Source organism: Nerophis ophidion, linkage group LG17 (assembly GCF_033978795.1).
Source record: "Nerophis ophidion isolate RoL-2023_Sa linkage group LG17, RoL_Noph_v1.0, whole genome shotgun sequence".
Classification (NCBI taxonomy): domain Eukaryota; kingdom Metazoa; phylum Chordata; class Actinopteri; order Syngnathiformes; family Syngnathidae; genus Nerophis; species Nerophis ophidion.
This window is the reverse complement of record NC_084627.1, coordinates 20,891,656-20,918,665: the sequence shown is the minus strand read 5'-3', so window position 1 is coordinate 20,918,665 and position 27,010 is coordinate 20,891,656. Positions and strand designations below refer to the sequence as shown.

Sequence of the window (27,010 nt, the reverse complement as noted above, 5' to 3'; positions counted from 1 at the left end):
TGTCTATCTGTGTTGGCCCTGCGATGAGGTGGCGACTTGTCCAGGGTGTACCCCGCCTTCCGCCCGATTGTAGCTGAGATAGGAACCAGCGACCCCGAAAGGGAATAAGCGGTAGAAAATGGATGGATGGATGGACTCATTGTAATTGTAAAATAATTTTCTGGACGCTTGATGTCCACAGCCTTTTTGTGAGCCGTGTTTTTTTGGGCTCAGGATGTGAAGAAATGTATTATTAATTACTGTGATATGAAGAATGGGTAGAAGTAGGGTTGTATGGTATACCGGTACCAACAAAGTATCGCGGTACTAACGAATTGAAAACGGTACTATACTGCCATTAAAAAATACAGTTGTTTTTTTTCATCCTCATGCTGTGCTGCCGTGCGGTGGTGACCACAGAGCCGAGTCGCATGATCTTGTCTGTCAGCACGCACACACAGTGCACATACAAGCAAAAACAGAATGGACAGGAAAACTTGTACAAAACAGCAATTCCACTGATTAGTAAAGACGATGCGTGAAGCAGTATGTTGGCTTCAAAACTAACGATATAGGTGAAGCTTTAATAACACAGAAGCGCCACGCTGCAAGCTCTGCTTTGAAACATGCCACGCTAAAGATGACGTTAAAGTATCAATATTTACCTTATTTCTTCAAACTAAGGTAGATATTTCAATGACAAGCATCCAGAACTGCACAAGGAGTTTAAAGAGTGACAGGTCATGTAGTTAACTAGCTCACTTTTTATTCCCATTTAGATACATAGACGCACACACAACTCGGTGGCTAGTTGCCAATTATTAGCTGAGTTAAAACCGTCCACATAGTGTAAAATAATGCAAGTGAAATGACAATCTTGTAAAAATTCCTCCAATTTGGGTTTTTTTCTTTACCAATGTGTGTTTTACCTGCTCCATGTCTAATCCGACTAGTTTTACTTATAGTATTGTCCTCAGTGTTTACTAATGAATGTATTTGTTGTAAAGCACAGATCAAATTTGGCAACCATAAATCATGAAGCCTTTAATACAATGTCAATAAATCTTTTTATTTTATTTTAAACCTAATCCTAAATTTTGGCAGGCTATATGTAGTATGAAAAATTATTCTTTGAGTGCGATAAGAAAAGCCCAATTTGTGTATTGCCTTTTCATTCTAATCTTCTAAAATTGTACTTTGAGTTCAATAAGCAATGTCTGTAATGTACCTTAATAATGTATCCAATAATGACATTTTTTGTGGTCCCCTTTTACTTTGAAAAGTATAAATATACATTTTGGTAACGGTACCAAAATACTGGTATCAGGAAAACCCTAGGTAGGGGTAAATAAGCTCTGCTTCTTCCTTCTCCTTTTTAGACATGTTGAACTGTAAACAAATTATGGATTCTGGTGTAAATTTGTAAGACTGTTTGAAATAAATTACTACTACTACTACTACTGTACGAAATACTACTGCTACGATCAACTTTTTTTTTCAAATTTAGACTTAAAAATGTGTTTTGTAAAATTAAAACCTCATGTCATACATGTAACATTACAATTTTTGTGTTACTTAAAAAAAACAAATATCGGCTCACATTACATGTTTGTTCTCATAAATAAATGTCCTAGTTTCCTCTCATCAATGTTATATTTGGAAAGAATTGTTGTTGACTGAGTCTATAACCTTATTTTCCGTTCAACCCTCACACCGTGTTGTTTTTTTGTTCTTTTAGGTGGATTTAGCCACCCAGCAGCTTTCCACTGTGGTCTCCTCCCAACAGGATCTTCTCAGGAACCTAAATGAGTTTAGGTGAGTCTCTTGTTTTTAACATCCAGAAAACCAAAACTGCAAACACAAACAAGGCACACACACAAAAAAAGCCTAGCGGTTAAACCTCTGAAATCATATTTAATCTCAGGCTGCAACATCTCAGGTGCCTGACAGGCTGATAATCTCTTGCAGCGAGAAGATCATGCTTACATGAGATAGACGAGAAAGTAAGTCTGTTTTTCAAGGTACATATACAAGGCATGATACGTGCACTAGTACTCTTCTCTAAGCTTCTTATACTACAAATGTCTCATACTTTTAAAAAAAAGTGATTTATTTGCATTAGAGTGACTTAGTCTGATCACAAAAAAGAGGCTTTTATAGCCGTGTGATTTTACAGATGAGAACTGGATTTGCTGATAATAAAACAAATGACCTTTACTTTCTTTATCATTTAAGACTTTTCTCATTACTCAATACTTTTTTCTTTTAATCTTTGATTTTTTTCCTGTAATAATATGGCTTTTACACAAAAAATACCTTATACATGTAATGTACAACGTCCATTTGTGCCAGTGAGTGTTAAAAACAGCACATTGGGCACCGAAATCTTGGAATTTTTCATTTTAATATTGCTTGTCCATCTGTGATGGCCCTGCGATGAGGTGGCGACTTGTCCATAGTGTACCTTGCCTTCCACCCAAATGCAGCTGAGATAGGCTCCAGTACACCCCGCAAATCCGAGAGGGACAAGTGGTAGAAAATTGATGGATTAATATTGTTAATCTGGGTACTATTAGCATGGTAGTTGCCTGCAAGCCATTCGAGCGCTAGTTGCCTCCACGCAAACAGCATTTAGATATTAGCAGCCCTAGTTGCCAGCTAACAATTAGCACGCTTGTTGCCAGCCAGCCAATACAGTGGAGCCTCGATTTACAGACTTAATTGGTTCTTGAACATGGTTCGCAAACCGAAAAGTTTGTATGAATTAGTGTTCCCTTTAAAATCAATGTAAACATGACTAATTGATTTTATCTTTGACAAAAGTCCCCATGTACCGTATTTTTCAGAGTATAAGTCACACCTGCCGAAAATGCATAATAAAGAAGGAAAAAGACATATAAGTCGCACTGGAGTATAAGTCGTATTTTTGGGGGAAATTTATTTGATAAAACCCAACACCAAGAAGAGACATTTGAAAGGCAATTTAAAATAAATAAAGAATAGTGAACAACAGGCTGAAAAAGTGTACGTTATATGACTCATAAATAACCAACTGAGAAGGTGCCTGGTATGTTAACGTAACATATTATGGTAAGAGTCATTCAAATAACTATAACATATAAAACATGCTATAAGTTTACCAAACAATCTGTCACTCCTAATCGATAAATCCCATGAAATCTTATACGATTAGTCTCTTACGTGAATGAGCTAAATAATATTATTTGATATTTTACAGTAATGTGTTAATAATTTCACACATAAGTCGCTCCTGAGTATAAGTCGCACCCCCGGCCAAACTATGAAAAAAACTGCGATTTATAGTCCGAAAAATACGGTATGTATGTATATGTGTGTGTGTATATATAATAAATAATATCATTTTACAATTTATAGTAAGATAATTACAGTTTTATTTACCAGTATGTAACTTAATAAGATTTTTCTTTTAAGTAAAAATAAAAGACCAACATTTTTATGGTACTATTACAATTTTATCCTCTTCGAATTAAGTCGATTGTCTAATATTACAAGTCTTGTACCTTCACATCATTGTGTGTTTTACTATCTTTTTACACCATTTTTATTGCAATAGTGCGACAGTCTTCTTTGAACTTGTAACACTTTTGTCACATTACTGCTATTTTGCCCCAAAAAATACTAATAACTTTTTCTTAATTTCTTAAAGTGGCAACTTTTTTTCTGTTCGTTTTATTACATTTTTCCCAAACAAAGAAAAGCACATCAGTTATTAATAAATGATGTCTCGCTTTGCATCCGTAGCCGTTTGATTGTGTGTTAATTGGGGCGCGCCATCTGCCTGAAAAATTAATCAGAATGACAAGATATTAAAGATTTGAATTTATATAACATTAATCTGTCATGTATCATAAAAGAAGCAAGCTGTCTGCGTGGCCTAAATCCAAGATGCATACTGATGATTTTCTTTATTATATTGGTGACCCCCAACTCTTACCCTAAAGTGAGGACTACGGCTGTCACGTGGAGGTCGCAGCGTCCAAGTGGCGTGTCGCTCATTTGATTGATGGCAGTAAAAGGCCCCTAAAGCCTGTAATGTGCTAATGTCAGCGCGTGATCTCGGACTTGCTGGATTATTTTGACCCGTCGTCTTCTGCGCTCATAAATGGGTCACTTGTACGAGATGAAGATTATTATTATTATTATTAAACGCTCACTTACTTTCTCAAGGGAGATTTTTTTTTGGAGGGAAACAAATTAAATTTTGGTTATTTGTCGCCGCCCCCGCTTGGCCGTGTGGCCCCAGCAAAGAAAAGGCCCCTTCATTTTAGTGGCGAATCAGCTTAGGCGTCTTTAAATACATCTGTCATACACGACCAAAACATGATTTCCCTCCAAATCACGTCTTGTCACGATCCCCACCCTCCTTCTTAGCACCGCTGGAGTTCCTTTCATTTGTCCCTTTTTTCCTCTTCCCTAATCGTCTTAAACGTTGTCTAAGATGATAAGAGAAAGTTATTGCTTACTCCCAGACAGTAATCAACTTGAAGAAATTTCATTTTCTTTAGAAATTTGTGTGGGCAAGTCTTTTATTGGACTGTTATATGCTGATAAAAATAAAGGATTAAACGCTCACTCACAAGCTCCATTATATCGTTTTTCCAATAAATTAAAGTAAACGAGATTAGAAAAATTAATTGTCATTATTTCCAGTCAATAGTTTTCAAATGGGTCTGCAACAATATTTTATTTTATTTTTGTTTTTATTTTGATTTATTTAACAGGAAAATGCTCACTTTTAAGTACACTTATTACCTTTTTCAATGAATTAAAATGTCCTGTATTATTATGATTGGGATGAATATAATCTATTTATTGTCATTGTCATAACAGCTAAATAAAATTATGAAAATAATAAAAAAAAAAAAAAACATATTAATCCTAAATATACAAGCAAACGCTTCTGCAAATTCTTAGTAACCACTTCTGCAAATTCTTAGTAACCTCAAAACAATCTATAGAATTAAAGCAAGCCGTCACCCTCGCTCATTCCAGAAGGAGCAAATGCCACGCTTCCATCGTTGCTATTAATGCGACTGTTCCTTTTGCTGGTTATCAACATCAGTGAGTATTAATAACCACCACCTTGCATGCTATAAATAAATAAAAAAATGAACGGAAAAAATTCACAAAGTCAAAACCCCTCAATAGCTATGCTCATTATCGAGCACATGCGTACAGTTAATGTGTAAGCGCCTCCCGCCAGTTATTAATGACAAAAAAAAAGAATGACTTGAAAAAAAACACTAAATCAAAACTAGGCGATACACTCACTTTTGAAGAAGCACAATATAATTGCTAAGTACAATAATAACTCCTTTCATTTTATTATAATTATGAACATTTTACAAATAATAATAATCCTAAAAACAATCATAACAAACAATAATATTGTAGTATAACATTGAAATGCTATTTATTGTTTTAATTTACATCCATCATTCTTCCACTTATCTGAGGTGGGGTTGCGGGGGCAGCAGCCTCAGCAGAGAAGCCCAGACTTCTCTACCTCTTCGTCCATTTTAAAATATTTTTTTATGAATTATCAGAATCATCTTTGTTGGCCAGGTGTGGCAATATTTATTTTACAAATCTAATCTCTTGATAAGCAAACGCTTCTTTGGCACATTCTCAATAACAGCCACCTCCAAATATTCTACAAAGTCAAAGCGCACAATACGATCACTCGCTCATGCAGGAGCAAAAGCACGCCCGCAATATTGTGGAGTCATGCAGGTAATGCGATTAGTTATCAACACCAGTTATTATTAATAACCACCACCTTGCATAATAGAAATAAATACAATTCATTTAAATATTCCACAAAGTCAAAACCCTTCAATAGCACATGCATCCATGCAAATATGTGTCATACAATCGATGTGTAGGATTCTCTCGCCAGTTATTAATAATAGCCACCTTGCATAACAGAACATAATCCACTAAACAAAACCATGCAATACATTTGCTCACAAATACACAAACTATAGGCGTGATGCATTTACCTCATGTAATTAATGCATATTCTCTTCCCACCAGTTAATAAAGGGGAACTGCACTTCTCGGGTGGAATTTTGCCTCTCGTTTACAATAATTATGAGACAAGACAACAAATATATTTATTTTTAATGATTTTGAATTCGTAAACAAACATAAAAAACGCTTACAATGGAGCCAAGAAAAAACATTCAAAAAGCACCAACAATACTCCATTCACATTTCCTGACTTGAATATTGACCAAGTATTAGTGATATTGTTATTATAATCGCTAACGCAGACAGACTATTTATAGAGGCTCTTTGATCACTAGCGTAATTATGTAGATTTTTTGTCGATCATAAATCATGCCTCTCACCTTGATAGTAGAGGGATGAGGATGCATTCCGACAAGTTGGTACACTTTGACAGCCAATTTAGACCCGACGAGAAAGACCCAAAAAGACGCTTAGTTTCACCACCACGCTTCTGACCCCCTTTTCGCAAAAGACTGAGTCGTTTCTCTTTCAAACAGGATATAACATTCGTACACTTTGACAGCCAATTTAGACCCGACAAGACACTTAGTTTCACCACCACGCTTCTGACCCCCTTTTCGCAAAAGAGTATGAGTCGTTTCTCTTTCAAACAGGATATAACAAGATTCTATCAGTCGGCATTCTAATGACAGCAGACATTGTACAGTAAGTAATGTTTTTTATTATGTTTGTTGGCTCTTATAAAGTCTGCAATGAGTTATAATCAGTGATGTTGTTGGGGAAAAAAAGCGTTATTAAAATTAATGTGCCGCGAATGATCAAAATTAGGCCGGTAAATGCTTTAAAATGTAATATCGGAAATTATCGGTATCGGTTTCATAAAGTAAAATTGATGACTTTTTAAAACGCTGCTGTACGGAATGATACACGGATGTAGGGGGAAGTACACAGCGCGAGTCACATAATATCTGCGGCTTTTCACACACACAAGTGAATGCAAGGCATATTTGGTCAACAGATATACAGGTCACACTGAGGGTGGCCGTATAAACAACTTTAACACTGCTACAAATATGCGCCACACTGTGAACCCACACCAAACCAGAATGACAAACACATTTCGGGAGAAAATCCGCACCGTAACACAATAGAATAAATACCCAGAGTCCCTTGCAGCACTAACTCTTTCGGGACGCTACAATATACACGCTCGCTACCCGATACCCCCACCTCAACCCCCTCATGTCCCATATTCCAAGCTGCTGCTCTGAGGCATGTTAAAAAAAAAATAACGCACTTTGTGACTTAGATAATAAATATGGCAGGTGCCATGTTGGCACTTTTTTTCCATAACTTGAGTTGATTTATTTTGGAAAACCTTGTTACATTGTTAAATGCATCCAGCGGTGCATCACAACAAAATTAGGCATAATAATGTGTTAATTCCACCACTGTATATATCGGTATAGGTTAATATTGGAATCAGTTATTAAGAGTTGGACAATATCAGAATATCGGATATCGGCAAAAAAGCCATTATCAGACATCTCTAATCAAAATACGTAAATATCAAATGTTATTATAAATGTACCCGTTACTTAATATATTACATATATACTTATATCATGAATATAAAACTTTTAATGGATGTGTTTGGATATTTTTAAGGGACGTATAGGCAGAATAAAGCGGCTCCATTAGGCCTCATTGCAAGCTGACTTTTCATCACATTTCTTTTATTATTTACAATGCATTAAAAAAAGAGACGTGTTCTTTGTTGTGAATGAAAAGCAACATTTCAAATGAAAGTGTATTTTTGCTGTAATACTAACTGCCTCCATGCAAAAAGGAAAATACAGACTATATTGTGACTTGACTGCCTACTGATTTGTAATTCATACAACCCTCCATGTGTTGTACTTGCATTTTAAAATGTTTATCATTATGTCATTTTTATATTGTGTATTTTCAATTCTGTGTCATTTTATTGCGTATGTTAGATCAGTGTTTTTCAACCAGTGTGCCGTGAGATACAGTCTGGTGTATCGTGGGAGATGAGCTAATTTCACATTTTGTATTAAAAATATTTTTTTGCAAACTAGTAATTATAGTCTGCAAATGATGTGTTGTTGTTGAGTGTCTGTGCTGTCTAGAGCTTGGCAGACTAACCGTGTAATACTCTTCCATATCAGTAGTGGCAGCCGGTATAGCTATTTGCTTTGTAGATGTGGGAAACAGCGGGAGGCAGTGTGAAGGTAAAAAGGTGTCTAATGGTTAAACCAAAAATAAACAAAAGTTGAGTGCCCCTTGGAAAAGTCATTGAAGCTTAGGAAAGACTATGCAGAACGAAACTATAAATGAACTGGCTACAAAGTAAACAAAAACAGAATGCTGGACGACAGCAAAGACTTACTGTGGAGCAAAGACAATGTACATCCGAACATGAAATGACAATCAACAAAAGGATTATAACAACTGAAATATTCTTGATTTCGGAAACAAAGTAGATGAGGGAATTATCGCTCAAAGGAAGACATGAAACTGCTACAGAAAAATACCAAAATAAGAGAAAAAACACCAAAATAGGAGCGCAAGACAAGAACTAAAACACTACACACAAGAAAACAGCAAAAAAAGTCAAAATTGGTGAGGGCGTGATGTGACAGGTGGTGACATTACACCTATACTTTGAGACAAGAGCTATAGTGATGCATGTTTGGATACGGTTTAAAGTAATTTTTAAGGTCAACAGAGTTTCGTTTTTGAATAATTTCTGCTGGCAGTGTGCCTCCGCATTTTTGGGTCTAAAAAGGTTGAAAAACACTGTGTTAGATGCACCATAAAAGGACTACAGATAGAAATTAGCATAGTGCTAAATCTGGTGCAGCCATCTTCATAATGTACATTGTCCTTCAATTAAACAAATACAAAAATCCACAAAGTCCTTTCTTACTCGAATGCAAATTCCATGCAAAAAAAAATGAGACTGAAATAAAACAAGTTAAAGATAACTGAGTCAAATGTTAATGTTTTATTCAAGACCACAGATTTAAAGGCCTACTGAAACCCACTACTACCCACCACGCAGTCTGATAGTTTATACATCAATGATGAAATATTAACATTGCAACACATGCCAATACGGCCTTTTTAGTTTACTAAATTGCAATTTTAAATTTCCCGGGAGTTTTTTCTTGAAAACGTCGTGTAATGATGACGTGTACGCGTGACGTCACGGGCTGTTAGGAAATATGAGCGCTGCACACACACACAGCTAAAAGTCGTCTGCTTTAACGGCATAATTACACAGTATTCTGGACATCTGTGTTGCTGAATATTTTGCAATTTGTTCAATTAATAATGGAGAAGTCAAAGTAGAAAGATGGAGTTGGGAAGCTTTAGCCTTTAGCCACACAAACACACGGTGATTCCATGTTTAAAATTCCCGGAGGTGAAACTTTACTATGGATCACAGCGGTCAAGCGAACATGGATCCCGACCGGATGTCAACCAGTAGGTTTTGTTGAGAAAATTGTGGTAAAAAGTCGCTTCTTACCGGAGATCAGCTAAGCTTGCGCCGTCCATAAAACTGCCGTCGACTTCCCTGAGACACTGGCTTTAAGACACCCGTGGAGACACACCTCTGACTATCAGGTACTATTAAACTCACTAAAACACTAGCAACACAATAGAAAGATAAGAGATTTCCCATAATTATCCTAGTAAATGTGTCTAAAAACATCTGAATCCGTCCCAATGCAATCGCCTTGTTTTTTGTTTTTTGTTTTTTTCTAGTCCGTCGCTATCAATATCCTCAAACACGAATCTTTCATCATCGCTCAAATAATGGGGAAATTGTCGTTTTCTCGGTCCGAAAAGCACTTTTTGTTGGAGGCTCCCATTAAAAACAATGTGAATATGTGAAGAGCCATCAACATGTGACGTCATCGTCTGCTACTTCCGGTAAAGGCAGGGCATTTCTGTTAGCAACCAAAAGTGGCAAACTTTATCGTGGATGTTCTCTACTAAATCCTTTCAGCAAAAATATGGCAATATCGCGAAATGATCAAGTATGACACATAGAATGGACCTGCTATCCCCGTTTAAATAAGAAAATCTCATTTCAGTAGGCCTTTAGTATCGAGTTCTTAACTGTGACACATTTTTTTGAAGTTCTCCCCTCAAACACGGGGAGCGCTCTGTCCCAGCAATGCTAATTCCTGCCTTTAGCCTCGCAGCTACTTTAGCGTCGGCGGTCTGTTTCCTTAACCTCTTCAGCTCGTGTAATCTGATGTCGGAACATGTTTTTATAAGGGATTAATTTGGCAATCATGACCTCTTTTATCAGATGGTAATTTTCTGTTTATTGAAGTTTGGCAAGACAGAGCCTCTGGTGAATGGGGATTAAAAGATTACACTGGGGGACAATTTGTAGCCCTGGAGGGGGGAAAAAAAAAAAGTGGTCGAAAAAGGCGATCTCCTCTTCTTGTTTAAAGTTTATTTGTGCTTTTTTTTTTGACGATCTGTGCAGAAACTCTTTCTACGAGTCGCTGAAGCAAATGGGCTCCTCCCAGCAACAGGTGGGCACGGCGGGCGGCACGACGTACGAGAACATTCAACATTTCAACGACATCAAGGAGCACCTGCACTCGGTGCGGCGGGACTTGGAGCACCTGGTGCAGCGCGGCGCTCAGGTTGGATGGCAGAACTCTTTTTTGTTGTTTTTTTTTTTACAGGTAGTAAGATACCAGTTTTATCATGTGTGGACCATTCTAGAACGTGGCGGAGAAGGCCATAAAGTGCCCTGAGTTTCCTGCAATGCCTTCCTGCTTGTCCACCGTCCATTTTATCATCTTCATCGTGGCGCAGTCGGTTCTCTTCCTGTGCTACATCATGTACAAGTGAGGGAGACTCCATTTTTATTACACTTTGACATGAGCTGCTAACTAGAGATGTCCGATAATGGCTTTTCTGCCGATATTGTCCAACTCTTAATTACCGATTCTGATATCAACCGATATAACAGTCGTGGAATTAACACATTATTATGCCTAATTTTGATGTGATGCCACGCTGGATGCATTAAACCAGGGGTCACCAATGTAAGGACCCGTAAGGACCAGATGAGTCGCCCGCTGGCCTGTTCTAAAAATGGCTCAAATAGCAGCACTTACCAGTGAGCTGCCTCTATTTTTTAAATTTTATTTATTTACTAGCACGCTGGTCTCGCTCTGCTCAACATTTTTAATTCTAAGAGAGACAAAACTCCCAAAAAATTCTAAAATCCAAGAAAATATTTTAAAGACTAGGTCTAAACTTGTTTAAATAAATTCTTTTTTTTTTTTACTTTGCTTCTTATAACTTTCAGACAGACAATTTTTGAGAAAAAAATACAACTTTAAAAATGATTTTAGAATTTTTAACCACATATACCTTTTTACCTTTTAAATTCCTTCTTCTTCTTTCCTGAAAATTTAAATCAATGTTCAAGTATTTTTTTTTTGTAAAGAATAATAAATACATTTTAACTTAATTCTTCATTTTAGCTTCTGTTTTTTTTACGAAGAATATTTGTGAAATATTTCTTCACACTTATTATGATTAAAATTCAAAATTATTCTGGCAAATCTAGAAAATCTGTAGAATCAAATTTCAATCTTATTTCAAAGTCTTCTGAATTTCTTTTAAAAATGTTCTGGAAAATCTAGAAGAAATAATGATTTGTCTTTGTTAGAAATATAGCTTGATCCAATTGGTTATATATTCTAACAAAATGCAGATTGGATTCTAACCTATTTAAAACATGTCATCAAAATTCTGAAATGAATCTTAATCAGGAAAAATTACTCATGATGTTCCATAAATTCTGTTTTTAATTTTTTCAAAAAGATTCGAATTAGCTAGTTTTTCTCTTCTTTTTTTCGGTTGAATTTTGAATTCTAAAGAGTCGAATTTGAAAATAAACTATGTTTCAAAATGTAATTTTCATTTTTTTCCTGTTTTCTCCCCTTTTAAACCGTTCAATTAAGTGTTTTTTTCATCATTTATTCTCTACAAAAAACCTTACATAAAAGAAAAAAAAATGTACGACGGAATGACAGACAGAAATACCCATTTTTATATATATGTATATGTATATATATAAATTTAATCTTTAAACGTTAACTGAGCAAATTGGTTATTTCTGGCAATTTATTTAAGTGTGTATCAAACTGGTAGCCCTTCGCAATAATCAGTACCCAAGAAGTAGCTCTTGGTTTCAAAAAGGTTGGCGACGCCTGCATTAAACAATGTAACAAGGTTTTTTGAAATAAATCAACTCAAGTTATGGAAAAAAGTGCCAACATGGCACTGCCATATTTATTATTGAAGTCACAAAGTGTATTATTTTTTTTTAACATGCCTCAAAACTGCAGCTTGGAATTTGGCACATGAGGAGGTTGGGGTGGGCGGGGTTGAGGTGGGGGGTGATATGGGGTAGCGGGGGTCTAAATTGTAGAGTCCCGAAAGATTCGTGCTGCAAGGGGTTCTGGGTATTTGTTCTGTTACGGTGCAGATGTTCTCCCGAAATGTGTTTGTCATTTCTGTTTGGTGTGGGTTCACAGTGTGGCGCATATTTGTAACAGTGTTAAAGTTGTTTATACGGCCACCCTCTGTGTGACCTGTATGGCTGTTGACCAAGTATGCCTTTGTCATTCTCTGATGCACTAGCAACACAGACACATATAAATGAGACACATAGATCATGTCCGTGTGTGTGTGTGTGAGTGTGTGAGTGAGTGACAGAAAAGCTGATTGTGCCGGCACCCAAAGGCAGTGCCTTTAAGGTTTATTGGCGCTCTGTTCTTCTCCCTACGGCAGGGGTGTCAAACTCAAATACAGAGTGGGCCAAAATTTAAAACTGAACAAAGCCACGGGCCAAGGTTGAACAAATTAACCTTTTAATAGGGACCCAAACAAGTTTTATTTTGAATATTGAACAAGCAAGGCTTATATAACTTTATAGTGACATGTAAAATCGAGTTTTAAATAATAATAAAAATAATAAAAAAATATCAATGGCATATCAAATAAAATAAAAATAAAAATGTAATGCCTCTTTTGTATTTGCAGCCCTCTGAGGTAAATATCAAAATAAACATTTTCCACAGGCTAATGATAAATTTGCTAATAAAATAGCAATAATGAATAAATCAAACATTCAGGCCTTGAATTCAAGTAGCAAGAGAAAGTGTATGAGTAAAACATTAATTATTGCTTGGGGTTCGGGGGGTGGGGGGTATTGTGTTACGGTGCGGAGGTTCTCCCGAAATGTGTTTGTCATTCTTGTTTGGTGTGGGTTCACCGTGTGGTGCATATTTGTAACAGTGTTAAAGTTGTTTATACGGCCACCCTCAGTGTGACCTGTATGGCTGTTGAACAAGTATGCCTTGCATTCACTTGTGTGTGTGTAAAAGCTGCATATATTATGTGACTTGGTTGGCACGCTATTTCTATGTAGGAAAAACGGACCTGACGAGAGGTTGTAGAGGACGCTAAAGGCAGTGCTGTTAAGCCACGCCCCCAATATTATCGTCCGGGTGGAAATCGGGGGAATATTTGCCCCGGGAGATTTTCGGGAGGGGCACTGAAACTTGGGAGTCCGGGAAAATCGGGAGTATGAATGCGGTGTTGCAGCGACACCGCCGCTGTATAATACCGGCGGGCCAGCTCTAATGTTAATTTCATATTGCCTCAAGGGCCAAATGAAATTACAGGGCGGGCCAAGCCAGAGTTTGACACCCATCCCCTAAGGTCATATTTTACTTTTTGAAACCGATAATTTCCGATATTACATTTTAAAGACGACAATATCGGCAGTCTGATATTATCGGACATCTCTGCTGCTAACGTCTCTTTCTTCCTCTTTTGCACAGAAGCCAACAGGAAGCAGCTGCCAAGAAGTTCTTTTGATGACTAAAATATCCATTTTGGAGGATTTTGTAGTTTTGTTTTTGCTTCAAATTGTTTTTGTTTTTTAATTTTTCTAAGTTATTATACCTGGTGGAAAAAAATCATGACAAATTTAGTTCTAGTAAATTGTTTTCATAATCTTAATTTGGTGCGGTAAAAGTTGTTTACAAGGAAGGAAACAGCGCGACGAAACCTGACAGTATTTTCGCTTTGTCACACATTTTGGATTTTTGTTTGATGAAGTCTGCTTTTGTTTGTCTCCAAGGCTAATGATTTTTTTTTTTTTTTTTTTGAAAAGTGCAATTTTGTAAGAAAACTCTGCAATGCTAACAATAACAAACCTCTGTTTCACTTTTTTTTTTTTTTTTTTTTTTTCGAAAAGTGCGATTTTGTAAGAAAGTTGTCAGAATCTGACGTATCTGCTGGAGGAAAAAAAATCTCTTAAATATATAACAAAAACTGCTGTCTACTCATTGTTTTTTTCATGAACAGACGTAACCAGAGGATAGACCAGTGGTGCCATAGCTGGCTCGCCAAAGTCTTTCATTTGATCCACCAAACATCACACAAATAATGAAGCATTCAGTATTGCAGAACCCTGCTTATTGGTGGAGGCTGCATAACTCAGTAAGTAACAAGGGGACCAGGGTTCGAACCTTGTTCAGGGTGAAAGGTAGCATGTGCTGTTACTAATTTTGTTTATTCAAATATAATTGCTACTATAGTTATATCTACCATTTATATTAGCTTTATTTTTAGACACAATATGTATATGCATTTATATGTTTGTTGTCTGTCTATTTGTGTTGGCCCTGCGATAAGGTAGCGACATGTCCAGGGTGTACGCCGCCTTCCACCCGAATGCAGGTGAGATAGGTTTCGGCACCCACCGTAACCCCAAAAATGGACAAGCGGTAAAAAATGGATGGATGTTTATACATATGCAGTTGTGCTCATAAGTTTACATACCCTGGGAGAAATTGTGATTTCTTGGCCATTCTTCAGAGAATATGAATGATAACACAAAAACTTTTCTTCCAACTCATGCTTAATGGTTATGTGAAGCTATTTATTGGCAAACAACTGTTTACTCTTTTTAAATCAAAATGACAAAAGAAAGTACCCAAATTACCGTGATCAAAAGTTTACATATCCCAGTCACTTTGTAATGATAACATGCACAAAAGTTGACACAAAAACAGGTTTGAATGGCAAATCAAGGTTCCAATCCTCACGTATGTGTGTGTGTGTGTGTGTGTGTGTGTGTGTGTGTGTGTGTGTGTGTGTGTGTGTGTGTGTGTGTGTGTGTGTGTGTGTGTGTCTGACCATTGCATCTTTCATCCAGTGCTGCACAGATGTTTCTGAATTCTGAGTCATAGGGAAGGCAAAATAATTGTAAGGTAATTGCATCCATCCATCCATCCATCATCTTCCGCTTATCCGAGGTCGGGTCGCGGGGGCAGCAGCCTAAGCAGGGAAGCCCAGACTTCCCTATCTCCAGCCACTTCGTCTAGCTCTTCCCGGGGGATCCCGAGGCGTTCCCAGGCCAGCCGGGAGACATAGTCTTCCCAATGTGTCCTGGGTCTTCCCCGTGGCCTCCTACCGGTTGGACGTGCCCTAAACACCTCCCTAGGGAGGCGTTCGGGTGGCATCCTTACCAGATGCCCGAACCACCTCATCTGGCTCCTCTCGATGTGAAGGAGCAGCGGCTTTACTTTGAGCTCCTCCCGGATGGCAGAGCTTCTCACCCTATCTCTAAGGGAGAGCCCCGCCACACGGCGGAGGAAACTCATTTCGGCCGCTTGTACCCGTGATCTTATCCTTTCGGTCATGACCCAAAGCTCATGACCATAGGTGAGGATGGGAACGTAGATCGACCTGTAAATTGAGAGCTTTGCCTTCCGGCTCAGCTCCTTCTTCACCACAACGGACCGGTACAACGTCCGCATTACTGAAGACGCCGCACCGATCCGCCTGTCGATCTCACGATCCACTCTTCCCTCACTCGTGAACAAGACTCGTAGGTACTTGAACTCCTCCACTTGGGGCAGGGTCTCCTCCCCAACCCGGAGATGGCACTCCACCCTTTTCCGGGCGGTAATTGTAAGGTAATTGGACTGCATAAAACAGGAAAGGGTTATAAAAAGATATCCAAGGAATTGAGAATTAAAATGACATCCTTTTAAGTAAAACATTTTAAAAATATATATGTATAAATAAAAACGCTCCTGCATGAAAATTGCATTTTTGTCTAAATATTGGGGTCTTTTTATGCAAGCAAGTAATACTATCTGATTTATAAAAATAATCCACGTTTAAAAGTGTAATTAAAATAATTATTTCACTGCACTTATTAAATAAACATCTGTACTTTACACCCTTAAATGGGAACTGTACTTTTTTTTGGGAATGTTGCCTTCGGTTCACATTAATTATGAAAGACATGACAATGGATGGATTTTTTTTAATGCATTCTAAATATTAAATATCTGCCTCCCCCTCTCCTTGTGGGGGGGGGGGGGGGCACAGATTAGGTGACTACAGATGAAGCGATCGCTCTTCAAAGTCGGGACCCGAGAAGGACCACTCATCCGTGCATCAGTTGGGGACATCTCTGCGCTGCTGACCAGTCTCCTGCTGACCCCACTAAGGACTGGACTTTTACTATTATGTTAGATCCACTATGGACTGGACTCTCACTATTATGTTAGGTCCACTATGGACTGGACTCTCACTATTATGTTAGATCCACTAAGGACTGGACTTTTACTATTATGTTAGATCCACTATGGACTGGACTATCACTAATATGTTTGATCCACTATGGACTGGACTCTCACTATTATGTTAGGTCCACTATGGACTGGACACTCACTATTATGTTAGATACACTATGGACTGGACTATCACTAATATGTTTGATCCACTATGGACTGGACTCTCACTATTATGTTAGATCCACTATGGACTGGACTATCACTGTTTGGTTAGATCCACTATGGACTGGACTCCCTCACTAATGTGTAAGATCCCCTATGGACTGGACTCTCACTATTGTTTGATCCACATTGGACTGGACTGTCACTATTAGGTTAGATCCACTATGGACTGGACTATCACTATTATGTTGGATCCACTATGGACTGGACTCTCACACTAATGTTAGATCCACTATGGACTGGACTCTCACTATTAGATCCACTATGGACTGGACTCACTATTATGTTAGATCCACAATGGACTGGACTCACTATTATGTTAGATCCACTATGGACTGGACTCACTATTATGTTAGATCCACTATGGACTGGACTCTCACTCTTATGTTAGATCCACTATGGACCAGACTCTCACTATTATGTTAGATCCACTATGGACTGGACTCTAACACTATTATGTTAGATCCACTATGGACTGGACTCTATTATGTTAGATCCACTATGGACTGGACTCTCACTATTATGTTAGATCAACTATGGTCTGGACTCTCACTATTATGTTAGATCCACTATGGACTGAACTCTATTATGTTAGATCCACAATGGACTGTACTCACACTATGTTAGATCCACTATGGACTGGACTCACTATTATGTTAGATCCACTATGGACTGGACTCTCACTCTTATGTTAGATCCACTATGGACCAGACTCACTATTATGTTAGATCCACTATGGACTGGACTCTCACACTATTATGTTAGATCCACTATGGACTGGACTCTCACTATTATGTTAGATCAACTATGGTCTGGACTCTCACTATTATGTTAGATCCACTATGGACTGAACTCTATTATGTTAGATCCACTATGGACTGGACTCTATTATGTTAGATCCACTATGGACTGGACTCTCACTATTATGTTAGATCAACTATGGTCTGGACTCTCACTATTATGTTAGATCCACTATGGACTGAACTCTATTATGTTAGATCCACATCTGCGGTTCTCTCCAATGTTTCTCATTGTCATCCCATTGGGTTGAGTTTTTCCTTGCCCTGATGTGGGATCTGAGCCGAGGATGTCGTTTTGGCCTGTGCGGCCCTTTGAGACACTAGTGATTTAGGGATATAGAAGTAAAAATTGAAATAAATGTAAACGAATGTCTTCTTACTAAGGCACTTTTCTGCCCTTAAAATCAGATAAATAACCATTCAACAAACGGCAAGAATACTCTTGTTTACATTTCGTGACATGAACATTAACCAAGTATTAGTGATGTCATGATTATAAGCGCTAACGCAGACAAACTATTTATTGCGGTGACATGATCACTTCCTGTCTCCCCTTGTTTACATCATTGAGTCGTCTGCTGTATCCTCGCTTCCTTGCTCCCTGGAAGTTTATTGTAGAGCATAAGTCATGCATCTCACCTGGAATGTAGATGGCTGAGGATATAATCTGACAAGTTGGGACACTTGACAGCCATTTAGGACCTGGAATTGACGAGGATAACACGAAAAGCAACCCCCCATCTTGTTTCTTTGCAAAGATTATGAGTCACTCTTCATCTAAACGGGAATACATGAACATCTTAGTAGTCGGCATCCTAATGCCAGCAGAAATTGTACAGTAAGTGATGTTTTATTATGTTTGTTGGCTTTGATAAAGTCTGCAGTGAGTAGTAATCAGGGATGAAGGAAAAAAGCTAACATTTTTATGCATTTAAAAAAAAAATTCCACGTATGCTTGAAATAATCAAAACATTAATGTGCCCATTACAACATTGCATACAGTTGTGGTCAAAAGTTCACATACACTTGTAAAGAACATAATGTCATGGCCGTCTTGAGTTTCCAATCATTTCTACATCTCTTATTTTTTTGTGATAGTGATTGGAGCACATACTTGTTGGTCACAAAAAATAATTCATGAAGTTTGGATCTTTTATGAATTGATTATGGCTCTACTGAAAATGTGAGCAAATGTGCTGGGTCAAAAGTATACATACAGCAATGTTAATATTTGTTTACATGTCCCTTGGCAAGTTTCACTGCAATAAGATGCTTTTGGTAGCCATCCACAAGCTTCTGCTTGAATTTTTGACAAATTTGTGTTTTTTTTTATTGCACAAAATAGTTGAGTTGTTTTTTTTGTTTTTTTTCTTCTCAAAATCGTTTTTTTACTTGCAGAAAAATTTGTTTTTACTTGCAAATCGTTTTTTGTTGAAGAAATGTGTTTCTATACTTACAAATCGTTTTTTTTACTTGCAAATAAAAACATGTTTTTAAACTTTTGCGTTGTTTTTACTTGCAATTTGTTTATTTTACTTGAAGAAATATGTTTTTTTTTACTTGCAAATCGTTTTTTTAATTGAAATGTGTTGTGATACTTGGGAATCGTTTCTTTTTATTGAAGAGAAGGTTTGTTTTTCTTTGCATATTGTTCTATTACTTGGAGGAAATCGTTTTTTTTACTTGCAAATTATATTTTTTTAATTGGACAAATGTGTTTTTACTTGCGAATGTTTTTCTTCAAAAAAAAAAAGGTCAATTGAAGGAATTATTTTATACTCTGGAATCATTTTTTACATGCAGAACATTTCATTAACTGAAGAACTGTTATGGTTTTGCAAGGGAGTGACGGTAAACGGAACCCAGGTAGTAGTAATGTCCACAAAGATTAATTTTTATATAAAGTATGTAATATATATATATATATATATATATATATATATATATATATATATATATATATTTATATATATATATGTATATATATAAAATAATAATAAACAATACTGATGAATAAACCAAGGAAATGAAGTGTGACAAAAGCTCAAGAGTGTATGGTGTAAGACTCTGTGCAGATTAGCTGGAGTGTGTCTTACCAAAGTGTTGACAAGAATGAAGGAACGAGGAAGTCCATGGAGCAGGCAGGATCAGGGGACGAGAGAGAGGTGTCATAGTTGTGGGGCGAGCGAGGAGTCGAGGAACGAGGAAGGCAGTCAAAAAACCAAGAACCACGGGGGAGACAGGGAGGATCCGGACGCACAAGACGTACAGCTTGACTCAGGGATGTAACACAGGGAAGGTAAAGCTGATTATACTCCGGCGCCGGTATGACAGGTCGTCCAGGCTTATGAAGGCAGGTCCTTCATTATGGGCAGGTGTGGTGATTGTGAACGATTGCAGCTGGCGGCTGCTGCAGGGCGGCTCGTCCCTGGATGTGCGCGCCCGTGGGCGTGTCCCGAGGTGCGCACTGACGGATGAGCGGCGCTGGCAGGAGTCTGAGCCATAACAAGAACATTGTTATTTTTTTATTGCGAACTGTTTTTTATTATTGAAGATATTTGTTATTTTTGCTTGCGAATGTTTTTTTACTTCGAAAAAATTGTTTTTATACTTGCGAATCATCTGTTTACTTGCAGAATTGTTTTCATTTTTAATTCTAATTTGCAAATCTTTCTTTTAATTAAAGAAAATAATTGTTATGCTTGCGAATCATTGGGTGTGAGTAAAAACATGTGTGGGTCTTTGGGAGGTTTTGGTAGTAATCTCACTCTATAGGTTTTAGAGCGTATGATGTGTAAACATTTTTTATCCATTTTAGCATTTGGGCCTAACAGAATTGTGGCAAATTGGGTGATTAATTTTGTGAGGCATTCTTTAAGGTTAATTAAGGACACTATATTGTACAAAACCCGTGAAGTTGGCACATTGTGAAAGTCGTAAATAAAAACAGAATACAATGATTTGCAAATCCTTTTCAACCCATATTCAATTGAATACACTGCAAAGACAAGATATTTAATGTTCAAACTGAGAAACTATGTTATTTTTTGCAAATATCTCGTGGAATTTGATACCTGCAACCTTTTAAAAAAAGCTGTCACAAGTGGCAAAAAAGACTGAGAAAGTTGAGGAATGCTCATCAAACACTTATTTGGAACATCCCACAGGTGAACAGGCTAATTGGGAACAGGTGGGTGCCATGATTGGGTATAAAAGCAGCTTCCATGAAATGCTCATTCACAAACAAAGATGGGGCTAGGGTCACCACTTTGTGAACAAATGCGTGAGCTAATAGTCAAATAGTTTAAGAACAACGTTTCTCAATGAGCTGTTGCAAGGAATTTGGGGATTTCACCATCTATGGCCCGTAATATTAAAGTTAAAGTTAAAGTACCAATGATTGTCACACATTGGGAAGTGAAGGGAGCAGTGGGCAGCAGCAGTGCCGCGCCCGGGAATCATGTATGGTGATTTAACCCCCAATTCCAACCCTTGATCTCTCAGGCAGTACTGCATCAAAAACTGACATCAGTGTGTAAAGGATATCACCACATGGGCACAGGAACACTTCAGAAAACCACTGTCAGTAACTATTGTTTGTCGTAAGTGCAAGTTAAAACTCTACTAGGCAAATCCAAAGTCATTTATTAACGGCCAGAAACGCTGTCGACTTTGCTGGGCCCCAGCTCATCTAAGAAGGACTGATGCAAAGTTTAAAAGTATTCTGTGGTCTGACGAGTCCACATTTCAAATAGTTTTTGTAAACTGTGGATGTCGTGTCCTCTGGACCTAAAAGGAAAAGAACCATCCGGATTGTTCTAGGCGCAAAGTTCAAAAGCCAGCATCTGTGATGGTATGGGGGTGTATTAATGCGCAAGGCATGGGTAACTTTCACATCTGTGAAGGCACCATTAATGCTGAAAGGTACATACAGGTTTTGGAACAACATATATTGCCATCCAAGCAACGTTATCATGGACACCCCTGCTTATTTCAGCAAGACAATGCCAAGCCACGTGTTAGAACAGCATGGTTTTATTGTAAAAGAGTGTGGGTACTAGACTGGCCTACCTGTTGTCCAGACTTGTCTCTTATTGAAAATGTGTGGCGCATTATGAAGCCTAAAATACCACAAGGGAGACCCCGGACTGTTGAACAACTTAAGCTGTACATCAAGCAAGAATGGGAAAGATTTTCACCTGAAAAGCCTCAAAAATTGGTCTCAGTTCCCAAACATTAGTTTTTAAAAGGAAAGGCCATGTAACACAGTGTTAAAAATGCCCCGGTGCCAACTTTTTTTGCAATGAGTTTCTGCCATTTTATTTTGAGTTAATAAAAAAAAAAAAAGTTTCTAAGTTCGATCATTAAATATCTTGTCTTTGGAGTCTATTCAATTGAATATAAGTCATACTTGCCAACCCTCCCGGATTTTCCGGGAGACTCCCGAAATTCAGCGCCTCTCCCGAAAACCTCCCGGAATAAATTTTCTCCCAAAATTCAGCTGGAGCTGGAGGCCACGCCTCCTCCAGCTCAAACATGCACAGTTCGAAGCTTGAAAAGGAGGATTGCAGGCGGATCTGACGGCACTTAAAGTCATTTTTAAAAACGACTGCTAATCCTCTTCCTTTTCGACCGGACGACCGCGGAGAATTAAAGTAGGAACACGCCGGAGGCAGAAGTTCATTAAGTCATTAAGAGGGGCGGACTCACCGGCTCTCAGCCATGTTTCCGTCACACAGAGGAAGTCAAGTCCGCGGGAAGTGTAGAAATCCTTCAGGATAAACGTTTTGTTTGTCAAAGATCTTGCGTTCACAAGACCGAACCTGGCGGGGGCCAGCACGTCCAAGGGCGCAGCTAATCCAGGTGGGGCCCTACACACAGCCTGCAGGTGGCGGGGGAGAGGAGCCACGAGGCGGTAAAGGAAGGCAGGAATCGGGCCAGGTGAAAAAGCTGACTGGGGCGTCGAAAAACCAACGTCGAAGTTGATCATATCAGTGGGAGAGGGGCAAAGATCCAACAGTGTTTGGCGGTCATACACAAGCAGTGAGCAGACAGAGACGAAAATAGACGCAAACAACACAAAAACGAACAGAGCTGACAGCGAGAGACGGCAGGGCAAAGCACATACTGGCGCCATCTTCTGGAAACTCGGAAGTGACGCTACTCAAATAGTGATAGCTAAGTGTTTTTTTTTAGTAACCAGCAAGCATAGTAAAGTTAGTAGAACAACTGTGTTTTTATTACTGTGTGTTTGATAGGTGCCGTCTGAAATTCAACTATTTATTTTATTTATATATATAATAAAATAAATATATATAGCTAGAATTCACTGAAAGTTAAGTATTTCATACATATATAAATATATACATAATAATATACATGAAATACTTGAGTTGGTGAATCGGCTGTAAATACACTCTTAACCACGCCCCCACCCCAACCCCCACTTACTGAAATCGGAGGTTTCAAGGTTGGCAATTATGATATAAGTTGAAAAGGATCCGCAAATCATTGTATTCTGTTTTTATTTGTGAATTACTTAACGTGCCAACTTCACTGGTTTTGGGTTTTGTACATTGTAGAAATGCTTGGATTTGTATACAGACCCATCATTTTTTTCCCCATTAGTTGTTAAAAACCGCAATGGAAACTTGGAAATGACACCATGTTGCTGATCTGGCCTTGTTTTTTATAGTTTTAAGTAGCTGCCAATCAATCATGATGTCATCCTACCCTAACTTAAAATGAACCTCTGATCCAAACCCTAATCCAAACCTCCACCTTAACGCTATAGTCACTGACCTTTAACCCTACCCTACCACTTACTCCATCAGCTGATGATGATGATGACAGTGACGGGTATGCTCCCTCCCTCGCCCGCCTGTCAATAGGGTTGTAGAGTATACGCTTTGTGTCCTGGGCATGACGTTAAAGTGCATCCGGCAGTGAAGGCTCCTCTATGGGGTCTCGGGGGCACTAGGAGGTTAACCCCTTCACTACTGTTACCCCAGATGGCACTTGGCAAAGGTCTAGTACCTGACTGCCCCTTAGTCAGGGATACGGTGAAGACGTCAACGGTGGAGCAGGCGGAAGACGGTAGATTTAAGAACTACCACAACGGCTTAATGGCGGGAGAAGGCTGCAGCAGAAAAGGGTCCCCATTCGTCTTGGACTCCGTGCCACTGGACCCTGACCCGATTCCGTCAAGCATGGTGTGGTGACTGTGCACGAGTCTCCCCACCTTAAACTAAGTCACGCACAGGCATCCTCCATAAAGGGATACACCCCGACCAGAGGATCGTCATACTCGTTCGAGTGACCGCCGATGTCGGAATACCGGTATTAGTATAGAACCACGATACTATTGAATCATATGCGCTACTCTACCGCCTCTGAAAAGTACCGGTCCCACGTCGTCGTCTTGTCATGACATTGCTGGGTTTTTTAACGAGCCGAGGAGTATGTTCGGCAGCGCACAATCACAGAGTACTTACAAGCAGACACAGGCTGTAGGCAGAAAAGGGAGAACGGACGCATTTTGGCTTAAAAACTAACGATAAAGATGGAGTTATAACACTGAAACGCCCTCAGGTAGAGGTGCTTTAAGACATTTTTTAGCTACTTCTAAATCACTAATCCTCGTCTCCATAGCGACAAATAAGTATCATCCCTGCAGGACGAGGAATAGCTAAACATGCTTCACTACACACCGTAGCTCATTGGCGTCAAAATATAAACAAACACCATTTGTGGATCTACACCTAGCATCCACTGTAATGATATCAAGTACAGGCATGTATCTAGTCGATACTACTATGATTACATCGATAATTTTTGGCATCACAACATCTTCTTTTTTTTATTTCAAATGTATATTATTTTTATAAACTGAGGAAATATGTCACTGGACACATGAGGACTTTGAATTTGACCGATGTATGATCCTGTAATGACTTGGTATCAGATTGATACCCAAATTTGTGGTATCATCCAAAACTAATGTAAAGTATCAAACAACAGAAGAATAAGTGATTATTGCATTCTAACAGAAGTGTAGATAGAACATGTTAAAAGAGAAAATAAGCAGATATTAACAGTAAATTAACAAGTGGATTAATAATCATTTTTTACAGCTTGTTCCTCATAATGTTGACAAAATAATAGAATGATAAATGGCACAATATCTTACTGCATATGTCAGCAGCTAAATTAGGGGCCTTTGTATGTTTACTTACAACTAAAAGACAAGTTGTCTTGTATCTTCACTATTTTATTTAAGGACAAACTTGCAATAAGAAACATATGTTTAATGTACCATAAGATTTTTTGGGTAAAATAAAGCCATTAATGCAATTTTTGAGAGCATAATACTACCACCACCATGCTTGACGGTAGGTGTGGTGTTCCGGGGATTAAAGACCTCACCTTTTCTCCTCCAAACATATTGCTGGGTATTGTGGCCAAACAGCTAATTTTTTTTCCATCTGACATCACATGTACAAAGATAAAACCGTCTGGAGGAAAGTTCTGTGGTCAGATGAAACAAAAAATTGAGCTCATCTGCTCAGAGGTTGGGTTTTGGGCACAGTCGGGTGTTCCAACAGGACAATGACCCCAACATTACGTTATTGGCCTTCTCAAAGTCCTGACTTAAAGGCCTACTGAAACCCACTACTACCGACCACGCAGTCTGATAGTTTATATATCAATGATGAAATATTAACATTGCAACACATGCCAATACAGCCTTTTTAGTTTACTAAATTGCAATTTTAAATTTCCCGCGAGGTATCCTGTTGAAAACGTCGCAGAATGATGACGCTTATGTTGACGCGTGCTTGTGAAGTTATTGGTTGGAGCGGACATTTTATCCCAGCACCACTCACGGCCAAAAGTCATCTGCTTTAATCGCATAATTACACAATATTTTGGACATCTGTGTTGCTGAATCTTTTGCAATTTGTTCAATTAATAATGTAGACTATAAAGAAGAATGCTGATGGTGGAAAGCGGTGGATTGCAGCTGCCTTTAGCAACACAAACACAGCCGGTGTTTCTTTGTTTGTTGTGAAGCAGAGCGGTCAAGCGAACATGTTTCTCTACCACATGTCAACCGGCAGGTTTCGGTGAGAAAATTGTGGTAATAAGTCTGCTCTTACTGGAGACATGAGCGAAGCTTGCGTCCTCCTGCAGCTGTCAAAGAGGCAGCTGCGACTTTCTTGGCTCCTCCATGGCTTCCATCAGAGACACTGGCGGTCACCACACCCTCCGACTTTAAGGTATGACTTTATAATCTCACTAAAACACTAGTAATACAATAAGCAGATAAGGGATTTTCCAGAATTATCCTAGTAAATGTGTCTAATAACATCTGAATCGCTCCCACTGCCGTCGCCTTTTTTAAATGTATTTATTTATTTTTTCTAGTGCTTCACACCAACTTTCCTCATCCACAAATCTTTCATCCTCGCTCAAATTAATGGGGAAATCGTCACTTTATCGGTCCGAATTGCTCTTGCTGCTGGAGGCTATGATTATAAACAATGTGAGCAGCCCTACAACCAGTGACGTCACGCGCACATCGTCTGCTACTTCCGGTACAGGCAAAGCTTTTTTATTAGCGACCAAAAGTTGCAAACTTTATCATGGGTGTTCACTACTAAATCCTTTCAGCAAAAATATTGCAATATCACAAAATGATCAAGTGTGACACATAGAATGGACCTGCGATCCCCGTTTGAATAAGAAAATATAATTTCAGTAGGCCTTTAAACCTGTGGACAAGGCTGAAGAAACAAGTCCATGTCAGAAAACCAACACATTTAGCTGAACAGCACCAATTTTGTCAAGAGGAATGGTCAAAAATTCAAGCAGAAGCTTGATTTTTTTTTTGTAATCCGCTTTGTTTAGAAAAGTACAGAAAAGTATCGAAACACATTTTGGGACCGGTACCACACTACCTGTCAATCATCCTCTCCCCCTAAAGAAGAGCACGGCATGCAGTATGGCGTCAGTGGGATAAACGAGACCGTAATCCCGCTTCTGTCGCCACTCCCTCTCTGTGCTGCTAGATGCACGTCCTCTGCTAACACAAACAAGCAAGTTTCAAGAGTACATCTTGAAATGCGTTTGCCGCTTTGGGGCCCAAAAATTAAAAGGGTGCACAGGTCAATAAAAGCAATGCAACGCTCCTAAGGGTGTGCACAATTCAAAAATAGGAAACAGGCCATCTGTCTCTTAGTATAGTGGAGCTCGGGGATTAAATCCAGATTATGGTGGAAGCACACAACTCAGTGTGTATGTGTGTGTGTGTGTGTGTGTGTG

General features: G+C 38.5%; 1 protein-coding gene across 1 annotated transcript in view; it reads left to right on the top strand.

Moving 5' to 3' along the window:
- lman1 (lectin, mannose-binding, 1) overlaps positions 1–14,416 on the top strand; it is a 34,055-nt gene extending 19,639 nt beyond the window's left edge. Inside the window, exons 10-13 of the mRNA XM_061876530.1 lie at positions 1,718–1,794; positions 10,526–10,688; positions 10,771–10,895; positions 13,911–14,416. Of these exons, the coding sequence (XP_061732514.1) occupies positions 1,718–1,794; positions 10,526–10,688; positions 10,771–10,895; positions 13,911–13,947 (402 nt within the window). The 3' untranslated portion in view covers positions 13,948–14,416. The remainder of the gene's footprint in view (positions 1–1,717; positions 1,795–10,525; positions 10,689–10,770; positions 10,896–13,910) is intronic.
- The last annotated feature ends 12,594 nt before the right edge of the window (positions 14,417–27,010 follow it).